Source organism: Bolinopsis microptera, chromosome 1, assembly GCF_026151205.1.
Source record: "Bolinopsis microptera isolate Bmic1 chromosome 1, MBARI_Bmic_1.0, whole genome shotgun sequence".
NCBI lineage: Eukaryota > Metazoa > Ctenophora > Tentaculata > Lobata > Bolinopsidae > Bolinopsis > Bolinopsis microptera.
Window position 1 is genome coordinate 13871264 of NC_087072.1, and position 12753 is coordinate 13884016.

The 12753-nt window shown below is 40.3% G+C and overlaps 1 protein-coding gene across 1 annotated transcript in view; it reads left to right on the forward strand.

Annotated features, from left to right (window-relative positions):
* Nucleotides 1-1106: 1106 nt before the first annotated feature.
* LOC134822438 (uncharacterized) overlaps nt 1107-12753 on the forward strand; it is a 39265-nt gene continuing 27618 nt past the window's right edge. The window contains exons 1-8 of the mRNA XM_063833530.1: nt 1107-1229; nt 5434-5685; nt 6094-6270; nt 6735-6840; nt 6994-7270; nt 10220-10244; nt 10451-10702; nt 11040-11219. Of these exons, the coding sequence (XP_063689600.1) occupies nt 1124-1229; nt 5434-5685; nt 6094-6270; nt 6735-6840; nt 6994-7270; nt 10220-10244; nt 10451-10702; nt 11040-11219 (1375 nt within the window). The 5' untranslated portion in view covers nt 1107-1123. The remainder of the gene's footprint in view (nt 1230-5433; nt 5686-6093; nt 6271-6734; nt 6841-6993; nt 7271-10219; nt 10245-10450; nt 10703-11039; nt 11220-12753) is intronic.

Consider the following 12753-nt stretch of genomic DNA (forward strand, 5'->3'; position numbering starts at 1 on the left):
GTCTCGATATACAGTTACCTTTTGGAATCCCTTGTTTATCAAGGTAGGCCTCTTCCTCAAAGATGACAAATGACTGATTCAAAATAAAGTCACACTATTGGTTAGTGTGACCTGCGTTACCTCAGTGACAGTCACGTGACAGTTAAGTAGTTGCTCAGTTGCTTTATCTCCCTTGTGAAACTAACGACCCCAGACGCTGGGGAAGAGTATAACTGCATTCTCATATACTTGTGTAACGATTACCTAAGTTCAATATTCTCTCTAGGAGTATCAGTACCAGAGCTAGGTTCTAGCAGTAAATATATAGTAACGGTCCCGTTACTTATTTAATTAAGTGACGAGAATTTTTATTATATATCTACTACTATTTCTAGCTAATGCTCTAACTTGCGATGGAAGTTAGGCAGTTTGTTCCGTCTCACGGATCACCAGTCTTCTTTACGTAAGAGCAAGTTTCCAGCAGGCTGTTAAATTCGCCAAATTTTCGTCAAAAAGTACGGCGTATTTAGCGTTCTTAAAAAGTACGCGAATAATTCGCCAATTTACAACTTCAATTTTTAATTTTAAGGGCTGTTAAATTCGCCAAATGCGCGGAAAATTGCGGCTGTGGGAACGCGCAGCATTCTCGAGTCTATAATCTAGTTGGATATGTGAATATAATAATATATTCGAATATAATACGTTTAGTGCGAATTTAACAGCATTGCGTGGTTTCCAGCATTGACCAATAAAAACCGAGGACAATTGTCACGTGTCAAAACAAATTCGGTTCAAGCACCTCCACACCATTATCCAGATCTATAGCGCAGAAGGTTCAGGCGTTCGGGACGAATGACGCTTTCCCCTGCAACATTCAGACCCACTTAGTGCCTCCCTTTCCCGAGTTTATTCCGTCTGATTTATTTTCCTTGGAAACCACCACTATCCTTGATAAGCCTAAGGCTAAGGGCGGGGAACAGTTTGCTAAGATCCAAAGACTCAGATGGGGAGGTTTTTACTTTTAATAATATAATGAAAGATATTTAGTCGATTTTCCACCACGACGAGGTGATCCCTATATATATCATAATATTGATACAGAGGACATAATTTTTTTACCGTTTTAGGATGGAGAAATTCTAAAATGAAGAAAAGTTTGACGTGTTTGGTCGTTATCTTAGCTTTCTCGCTTAAGATATGTGATGGTTCAGCAGATTGTGCAGTTGGTTCAAATGAAAATAATTGCCCAGGTTGAGTATTGATAAACTTACTTATAAACTTTACCCTAAAACGTAAAATTCTGAAATAACATCAATCGACTTACTCGACTTAGGGCGGCTTCAGCGTCCGAACAGAAATAGTCTTCTTCCAAATCTGTCTATCCAGCATAAGTTTGTTAATCTCTTTGCTGTCGTCAAGCCCCGTGTCCTTCCGAAGGATGTCAATGTATGTGAGATGTGGTCTTCCCCTTCGACGATGCCCTTGAAGGGGTTCCCAGAAGAGAAGTTGATGACTCAATAGCTCTTCATGTCTGGCTAAATGACCTGCGAGTCTCATCCTCCGTGCAGCTATCTTATCAGATGCTCTGATGAGGTGTCCATACACCTTGGCGTTAGTCTGCCGCTCTTTCCAGTTAATGTTCAGTGCCATCCTCAGCATTCTCGTATAACATCCATCAATACGTTTTGCGAGGGTCTGGCTGACAGTCCATGTTTCAGAGCCATATAGAAGGATGGCCTCGACTGTAGCCAGGAACAGTCGTATCTTGAGATCTCTACGCATATCCGACTTCCATACAAGCTTCATCTGGTGACACGCTCCCCATGCCTTAGCTTTCCTCACTTCGAAGTCCTTCTCCGAACTCTTCATTCTACTACCCAAATATACGAAGTCATCGACTTTCTCAATGTTCTTCCCACTCCCAGCAACCAGAGTCGGGTTATCATCATCTCTTATGTTGATTCCCATGTACTTAGTTTTCCCCTCGTTGAGGTGGAGTCCAACTGAGTTGGCCGCCAGTTCTAGACTCCTGAGGAAATCTTGTGCCTCCGCAACACTATCCGTTATAAGAGCAAGGTCGTCAGCAAAGTCCGCATCAGTGACCTTGACTGCCGGATAGCGACGGCTTCTTCTAGGGTGTAGAGTAAACCCAAAGTCCCTTCCCTCTAGGGACACCCTCATAATGTAGTCAATTACGATTATGAATAGGTAGGGCGCCAAAGTTTCTCCCTGCATCACTCCTGCTAGAATGAAGAATGCTTCACTCAGACCATCTTCGGTAATCACACGAGCAAATGTATCTGCATACATTATTTGTATCAAGCCTACAATCTCCTTGGGAATTCCATATGCCAGGAGGATCTTCATGAGGAGTCCACGGTGCACGCTGTCGAAAGCCTTCTTGAAATCAATGAAGAGCATTAACGCGGTCAGATCTTTATCCCGGGCTCCCTCAAATACCCTTCTTAGGCCAAGAATATGTCTAGTTGTTGACCTACTCTCTCTGAATCCGTTCTGATTGATCCTTAAGATGTCTTCCATGGCAGGTTTTATCCTGTTCAGTAACATCTTATTGAGAGTCTTACTCACTATAGATGTCAGTGCAATACCTCTATAGTTATCTACTTTGGTCAAATTACCTTTCTTTGGAACAGGCACAATGTTTAGGTGCTTCCATTGGTCAGGAACATCGCCATCAACTAGTGCTTTATTGCAGAATTCAAGGATCAAATCATCAACATCTACCCTCTTCAGTACTTCAGGGGCAACTCCATCCTCTCCAAATGCCTTACCTTCTTTGATCGATTTCGTAGCCTCCTCCAGTTCGGTCTTGGTGAACTTATCCACACTGATGTTTTGTGGTGGATGTACGACTGGTATGTCCACTTCTTCGTTTGGAACTACTGGAGGTTGTCCAAGTAGCTTGTTAAAGTGGTCTTTCCAGGCTCTCAATCTACCCTCTCTACTACCTCCTTCTACAAGACCACATGGCTTCTTCTTTCTCCCACTGACCTCATTAACAAGATTCCAGCTCTCTTTGTTCTTGCATCTATCGGCTGCGTTTTCAGCTTTACTTATTTTCTGTTTAAGCAGCTCTTCCTCCACAGTACGGTAGCATGCAGAGAGAGTGTCTTTCTCCTCGGCAACTGTCTGTCTGTTGTCTTCACATGGATCCAGATGGTAGGTCTCCTTGGCAGCAAACAATTTGCTTCTGGCTTCCTCTACTCTTGGGTCGTTGGCAGGATCGTCATACCGCTTTTTAGGTTTATGCGGAAGATGCTTCCTATTTGCATACTTCACTGCTTCAATAAACTTTCCATACTTAGTGGTGACGTCATTAGTAGGACCTAGATCTAGTTGCTCCTCACTCAAGAGTGCACTATCCCTATTTCTAACTTCAACTCCATACTTGATCTGTAACTCTTGATCAGTTTTGAGACGACTGAAGTCGTAACGTGTGACCCGTGGTGGACTTATGCTCTTTCGAAGACTGAGCTTTACAGTTGAGAGTACTGCCCGATGGTCAGAGCCCAGGGAATTGAAAGAGTTGCATGGCTCGGTGTTCTTTATTGAGCTCCTCCACTTCTTCCGTACCAGGACATAGTCAATCTGGCTCCTAGTGAGTACTCCATCTGAGAGGTGAGTCCACTGCATACCAGGACTCTTCTGAAAACGATGATTCGTCGCCTCTAACTCTCCCTCCAGCAGTGTATCCCTGAGCAGATGACCATTACGATTGGTCACTTGATGCCAGTACCATCCCGTATCTTCACCATTCAACTTGCTGAGGTGAGCATTAAGATCTCCTATTACAAGTAGTAGATGATGAGAGGGGACCTCCCTTACTGCTGCTCTCAAGCAGTCGTGAAACTCTTCGGCTTCTTCGACAGTTGCGGATTCCGTTGGACTATACACAGAGATTATGGTTAATCTTGGGTTTCCGTCCAACGACACAAGCATGCAGCGCTTACTATAGGTCTTGATAAAACTAACTGCATTAAAGGCTTGTTTAGTCAGCAGGAATCCCACTCCTCCTGTAGACGCTTGTGATCTGTTTCTCCATGCTGAAGTTGTTATTAGGTGGACTCCCTTCTTGTGCCTCTCTATCTTGACTTCTTCATCATGCACAACTCGGTGTTCTTGTATTGCAAGGACAGATATCTGACTGTGCAAGAAAAGAGTAACCATTTCAAGCCGTTTAGAAAATCCCTCACAGTACGGACATTAAGAGTCCCAATGATACTCTTCTTTGTACAACTAACTACTCCTCCACTATTTTTTTGTTTTTTGATGCTTTCTGTTGGCTTTCTAGGATTCATAAACACATCATCAGCTGCCCGTCCACTATGTGGGTTTAGGACAACCGAGTCATAACTGTACTGATCCTCGATAGGCCTGGTAGGGCTTGAACCCTAGTGCTTTTGGTTGTAACCATATCTGTTTTTCAAAAGGCTAAGTGACCCAGTGAAGTCCCCTTCACTGTGGCAAATGGTCACTAATCCCAATGCCACGCCACCGGAACATTGGGGAAAACCGCAGGAACATTTTACCAACTCGAACTTGTAAACGTTAACCACATGAACATAACGTTTATCAGGCTGTATCACTAGCACTCAACTTTACTCTACTCGATCTTCACCTGCTCCATGCAGGACTTAAGCTTATGACCTAAAGCGTAAGGGAGTTAGAGCGTGAAACAGAAATTTCCGCTTTGACGAGGGCTAACTCTCCCTCTGACTACCGGTTACCCTGGCACAGGGAGCTGTATCCTATCTAACAGAGCGTGGTCCAGTCTGACTGGGTCGTAGTAGAATAGGTTTGGAGGGTAACAGCCTACACCTCTTTAACTACTGTGCAATCCACAGTAAAGATTTATGAGTCGCCGAGCCCCTTGTGAGCCAAGAGTTTAGGAGTCAATGACGTTTTGTGATTGAGCTCCTCGGGACTCATTGTTTCCCGTCGCCCTTCCTGTATTTAGCCTGGACACAGCCCAGTTTCCAGTCTTCACCACGTGGAGGTAGCAGGGGAGGACTTGATGTGGAGTGGCTATCATCATGTTGACTGATGATTAACTTGAAGGGGGCACCACAGGGATACCCCTTTTCAAAGTTCTGACAACCTCACGGCGGCACAGGGTTTCTATCCAGCAGTGAGCAGTGACACTTTGGGCCACCTAACCTTCACACAACCATTGGAAGACCAAATAACATCAATTACAGCTATTATATTTATAATAGTCCGATATTGCTCCCACCATTTCATAATACCAAATGCAATAAACGCAGGGGGTAAAAGTCAAAAGGGAGGTGGGGGGGGGGGAGAGGGGGGTGGGGGTGGGGGGTTAGAAGGCAATCAAAAATAAATTTAAAATACGAAATTTGTTCGTCTTTTTTTAACGTTCTTGAACCCTTAAATCTAAGAAAACTTAAGTTAATATTATTTAAAATATTTCAGATTGGCTGCAGTGCATGGAAAACGATACAGACTACCCCGGACAAGACTTATCAAGCGGACCCTCTACTGGAATATACGATTGTTACAAGAAGTGCAAAGATCAGGCTGGTTGCCAAGCTTTTATGATGGTCTATGACAACACTCATATTTCGCACCAACCAGTAAACTATTGCTGGTTGAAGAGTCAGAAATATGGTAACGGAGCAACATCTTTCATCGGTCTAAAAGCAGGCAACATGGATTGTTTTATAGGTTCGTGCCGGGTGCCCATTTCCTTTGAAACCTGAAACAGAATACCAGTACCGATTACTGAATTAGGAAAATGTAAAACAACTTCTGTGCAACTTTGGATCATGCTCACAGCTACAAAACTGATTTATCCTCACTTTACAAGTATAAGAGCACCTAAAAGTTGGGTTTTGGGCATGTTCAGGGTATTTGGCTAAATTGGGCCTAAATTGGGCCTAATTTGGACCAAATATGGGCGTGGCTGCACTGTTTGGCGGTTGAGGTCCGGGACTCCCTCAAAAATTACTTCAGTATGAAGAAAAAACATAACCACTACAAATTAAATTGACCTTTCCCAAAGTTTAAAGAGTATTAGCGCAAAATAAAATCCGTTATTTTTGCTATATAAATATAACCAGTTTTTCAACTTAGAAATTGATGGAGGATTGAGTGCGTTTGGACAATGGTCAGCGTGCTCAACTTATTGTGGAGAAGGACAGCAGACCAGGGAAAGAATCTGTAATAACCCAGCCCCAGCTAATGGTGGTGCTGATTGTGAGGGAAGTTTGACAGAAACGCAAAATTGCAACTCCGCGGGTCCTTGTCCAGGTTCGTTAAGTAACCTATTATATATATAAATAATGTAATACGTTGGATAAGCAGTAAAGCATCACAATTTGGATAATATCTTCGTAGTTCTTTTACATTATAAGTCCTATAAAAATACATGTGTTAGTGTGTCGGTTAAACATTCTACAAATAGGGCACCTACTAGTTGGGTTTTGGGCATGTTCAGGGTATTTGGCTAAATTTGGCCTAATTTGGACCAAATATGGGCGTGGCTGCACCGTTTGGCGGTTGGGGTCCAGGACTCCCTCAAAAGTTCGATCACCGGTCCTAGTTTGTTCGTCAACTGCTATCTCGAAACCAAGTTTCACAAAAAAATCAGGGTGAATCAGGGTTCATAATCTTTATTTTTTCGAAAATATCATTAATAGAACTATCTTATTTTACATAAAAATTTTTGTACACCTCTCCACATCCATTAAAGCATTAAGTACTTTCAACTACAGAGGTCGAGAACATCGCAAGCAAAGGAATGGCAAAACAGACTGATACCATGAATAACTATAATGCTGAATTAGCTATTGATGGCGATAATAATGGCATCATGACAGAGTAAGAAACTTACTTAAAATAATTTGAATACATTAGTTTCTGAGAGGAAAGGAGTAAACAAAATTTATAACATTCTAAAATTTTTCAGCAAAAACGTTTCTATTCCTTTGTAGAAAACTTAAATATTGGTTAATTGGAACTTATCATTTTCAGCAATTCTTTAACCCACACTCTAGCATCGGGTAGTAACGCCTGGTGGTCGCTGACATACCCTCGCTCAATGTATATCAAGGAAATCCAAATCTTTGGACGAACAGATTGTTGCGAGGACCGAATTGATGGTGCCTCTGTCTTAATTGATGGCACGGAAGTAGGAACATTAAACAGCAATGATGGACCCCCTATGGTTGTGCCGGTTAATAAACCTGGCTCCGAGATAATGATCAGAAATAGAGAAGGTGGAGACGTGCAATCTCTTGCCGAAGTTCTGGTTTGTTCATTCAAATATTATTATTATCATATCCTCCAGATGATTGCTTTCCGATTTTTAATAACATGTTTCCGTTACCATTTCTCCATATTACTGATTACGTACTATAGATCAATCAACACTATTGTAACCACGCACCGGTCACATGAATTATACTAAGTCAGTAACCTGTAAAATCATAACATGTTAACATTGGCACGATCGTATCTCAACTAAGTAAAAATATTTCGAAATGCAGTTGACGAAGTGAACGTCTTCACTCAGTGTTGAAAAAAAAAATTTTTTGTCGACGTTTCGGCAACATGCTATTGTCATAGACAGGACGTAATAATAACTTACATAGCTGCAAAATTACAATGTTAAAATAATCTATCAATACTACGAAATATTACAACAACAAGTAACATCGTAAAACCCATACAATCAACAAGAAACAACGCGAATCAACCACGTACTCATCACATAAAATCCACATAACCCAAATACAACCAGCAAAATCACGAAGCAATGATCACAAACTTCAAAAGAAACATATATGGGCAATTCCACGATAACGGTAACCAGTAACAAAATAATAAAGTTTGGAGGTGGTTTGGGAGAGATAGAAAATCTTTAAGATATTTGACCATATTTTCAGGGGCAAAAAACCGTTTGTTGATATCTAGCCTAGTTTAAAAACTGTAGCGCGTCAAAGTTGGCTTAAATTTAGTGTATCTTTAATGTGAATATCCAGTTATTTTCCGAAAGATTTTTGGGAGCTTTATTAATCGTAGAATTCAATATTTTATTCTGTTTATCAACCTAGTGGGCTTCAGATAGAAAGCCAGCCAAATTTTGAGGGCCAAATTTCTTTACTTTTTGAGTGTCTTATGATCAAATTTTTCCTCTTCGCGTGTGAATTACGCTACCAAATAGTGCAAAATGTTTTACTGTGGCTACACTATAAGTCTGTTTGATTCGAAACTCTCTCTCTAAAGGCAACTTTAGTCATCTATAAAGGTCAGAAAATTTCATTCGTTTTGTCACACTGGAAGTGCAAAAAGTAGGGGTAGTTTAATTCACAGGTAGCGTAATTCACAGCTTGGTAGTGTAATTCACACAGCGGAAAATTAATAAAACAAGTGGTTTAAAAGCTTTGTTGTGAAATATATTGTACTTTCAATACTTCCAGGGCAATTCCAGGGACCTATTTTCAACAACTGCCTGAAAGTGTTGGTAATTTTATCGAAATTAGGGTTCCGCCAGGGCAAAATGTGCCACTTTTAGACCTTAAATCGCAAAAATAATGATTTTTATATGGATTAGGACATCAAAATTGATTTTAAAGTGTTTTATAGTCATTGTTAGGTCTGGGAACACTTATTTAAGTAATTCAAAGGCTTTTTTTTTTCAGAAAATATCAGCAATTTGGGGCTAAAATTACCTTATTTTCTTGTCACGTAACTAAATTTTGCTCAAAAGAGCAGTGTTTTTGCTCCAAAAAATTCTAATTTTTATCAAAAACCATGTATAGATGTATCAAATTATAGCTCTTGTTGACCTCTTCACATTAAAAACACAAAGAAGTAGTTTAGAATTGATAGAAGTGATAAAATGGCCTAAAAATGGATTCAAAAAGTTCTAAATTTCACCCAATTTCTGTCTAATCATGAACCTTTGAGAGCTCATAAAAAAATCATGCCACAATATTACACTGTACATTTTTCTAGGATTACTCTAAATGTCCTATACTTACAGATAGATCAACTTATAGATGCTTACCAAAGTTAATTTGCAACTTATTTTTGTAGTTTGTCCTAAAAAATGGTAAAAAATTGCCAAAAAATGCAATTTTTGACAAAAAATGGGGTAAAATTGATATTTGAGGTCAAATATCCATTTAATCACTCTAAAAACCTTTTTAAACGTTATTTTGGGGCAAGATATGTTTTGTGGTATATCATACCCCTTAGTCATGCCTATGTCTTATGTCTACCTCGCATGGGCGCCCGGACCACTGTGGTATGGCAGTAGGGTGTAATCTACACCATTACCAGTATCTAATTGGACCAATTAGTAGTCAATTTAATTTAAAATCAGTAATAGTCAGTCTACTTCACCATTTTACAATAGCAGCAACCAAATCAAGAACAAGCAAACATCAATACAACGCACAAACAGAGCAACTGGGCAGAGTGTGAGTAACACTACCTCCAAATGTGAATTACGTTTACTTCCTATATTGTCCCTGTACTACACACATTCCACAAATTTATGTTAGGAAGGACATAGGAAGTTGAAAAACTGTGTACTTTATTGTGATCAAGCCTTACTGTAACTTCTGCTATTTATACACTGGGGCACGAATTGCAATTTTAAGGCAAGATTTCTAAAACACCAAAATCTGCCTGTGAATTACGCCTACTTTATTAAATGCTGCTCACATAAAAAGTATAAGAGATAGACATTAAACTTTTGTTGCCACATCATCACAAACGTTTAAACTTCATTCTGACTTTATATTATCATGCTGCTAATGTTAGTCTACAATTAGCATGCAATTAAAAGCTAAATTTTGTGCAAAGTGGGAATTACACTACGTGGAATTGCCCATATAACGGCTAAAAGAATCCACACCGCACCAAGCCGTGAACAACACAATGAAATGTGAATTATTACTTCACACCTCACTATATTATTCCCAGCCCGGCACGCCGCAGCTCCATATACTTTATGATCTAGCGTCTACTTAGAAATAATTTTACTTTTAAACAATAAAATGAATATTAAATTCAGTGACTTAGTGATTACCTAATTTCGTCTTCTATATAGCCAATAACCTGTTTTCAAGATATATGTAATAGCAAATAATGCCCTTGGGCACGATGTTTTACTTGAGTCTAAATATTATAAACAATACTTTGCATCTAAACAGCATCAAATATATCTAATCGAGTATTAATCTCCCAGGTGATGGGGGCTGAAACAGGAAAAAGTAAGTAACATATTATATTTCGATACTTTATCGGACCTTATTTGGACGGACATTACTTGAACGGACATAATGATGAACGGTCATTAATACTAGAAGTAGAAGGCAATCAAAACCATCAAAAATCCGAATTTTTTTCGTCTTTTTTTAACGTTCTTGAACCCTTAAATCTAAGAAAACTTAAGTTAATATTATTTAAAATATTTCAGATTGGCTGCAGTGCATGGAAAACGATACAGACTACCCCGGACAAGACTTATCAAGCGGACCCTCTACTGGAATAGACGATTGTTACAAGAAGTGCAAAGATCAGGCTGGTTGCCAAGCTTTTATGATGGTCTATGACAACACTCATATTTCGCACCAACCAGTAAACTATTGCTGGTTGAAGAGTCAGAAATATGGTAACGGAGCAACATCTTTCATCGGTCTAAAAGCAGGCAACATGGATTGTTTTTTAGGTTCGTGCCGGGTGCCCTTTTCCTTTGAAACCTGAAACAGAATACCAGTACCGATTACTGAATTAGGAAATTGTAAAACAACTTCTGTGTAACTTTAGATCATGCTCACAGCTACAAAACTGAATTATCCTCACTCTACAAGTAGAGCACATAAAAGTTGGCTAAATTGAGCCTAATTTTGACGTGGCTGCACTGTTTGGCGGTTTGGGTCCGGGACTCCCTCAAAAGTTACTTCAGTATGAAGAAAAAACATAACCACTAAAAATTAAATTGACCTTTCCCAAAGTTCAGAGAGTATTAGCGCATATTTGATATATAACACAGTTATTTAACTTAGAAATTGATGGAGGATTGAGTGCGTTTGGACAATGGTCAGCGTGCTCAACTAATTATTGTGGAGAAAGAGAACAGACCAGGGAAAGAATCTGTAATAACCCAGCCCCAGCTAACGGTGGTGCTAATTGTGTGGGAAGTTTGACAGAAGCGCAAAATTGCAACTCCGCGGGTCCTTGTCCAGGTTCGTTAAGTAACCTATTATATATATAAATAATGTAATACGTTGGATAAGCAGTTATGCATCACAATTCGAATAATATCTTCGTAGTTCTTTTACATTATAAGTCCTATAAAAATACATGTGTTAGTGTGTCGGTTAAACATTCTACAAATAGAGCACCTAATAGTTGGGTTTTGGGCATGTTCAGGGTATTTGGCTAAATTTGGCCTAATTTGGACCAAATATGGGCGTGGCTGCACCGTTTGGCGGTTGGGGTCCGGGATTCCCTCAAAAGTTCGACCACTGGTTCTAGTTTGTTCGTCAACTGCTATCTCGAAACCAAGTTTCACAAAAAAATCAAGGTGAATCAGGGTTCATAATCTTTATTTTGCGAAAATATCATTAATAGAACTGTCTATTTTTACATTTTTTACATGCTCCCCAAGAAAACAGAAGAACTATAAGAAAACACTCTCAAAGAACTTTTCGGATTATTCACCATCTCAACAGCTTAGTATACACCGGTTAAGACTATGGTTCCTCAGGAATTGCCGCTACTTGAAGCGTCCTCCCCCTCCCTACGATCTAAAGGAACTACTATCGTAGAATCACCGGAAATGTTCCGTAACCTGTCCATCTAGAGTCTATCTAGAGTCACAGAATCTAGAGTTGGCTATCAAAGCCAACGATCTCCAGATCTAGTGATGAGCCACAACTAACACTACCACCAAACGACGTGAAGAGCCTGAAGAAACACTACATTTCTAAAATAGAGTTCTACAGAAGCCAAAACAACAACAAGTGGAAACACTGGCCTAACAAGACCAAAGCTCTCCTCCAAACTTTACTGACACCAGACGTGGGCGCCGCCGCCGGTACGCCGCCGCCGATAAATTCGACACGCCGCCGCCGCCGATAAATTTCGATCGGCGCGCCGAATGTCAAATTTTTGCCTCAGTTGTGCCGTTATCGTAGCCAAATATCTGCTTGTTGCTGAACAGAGTATAAATAGTTGCTCTTTCAAATCGTCATTCAATTTTGAAATGAACCTTAGCATACAAATTACAAAGTGTACATTAGCTTATAAGATGTCAGTCAGTGGTACAATGACTATGTTGCCAAAAAATTGGTTCCAGCCGCCGATACGCCGCCGCCGCCGAGTGAAATACGGCCTCACGCCGCCGCTGCAGCATTTTCGGCGGCGCCCACGTCTGACTGACACAGACTAAGAAGAGGAGGACTTTCAAAAAGCGACAACACCGGAACAACAGGAAAGTCGAGCGTGACGCCAAAAGAGCACTGGATACAGAAAGTGTTGTAGTGTTGGTTAACGAAGACATACCTGCTGGGGCACTGGCACTGTTAGGAAAAGGACTAGGCTACATCCCAACCCCAACTCGGGATAAAATCGACCTGAGACTTGACATGAAGCTCGTCACCAACAAAATACTGAACTATTCCAATAGAGTACTTTCCGGAGAGACATACCTAACATCAGCAACCTCCCCGCCAAACTCCGTAGAAAAACTACTCTACAGCAAAACCAAGCAATGAA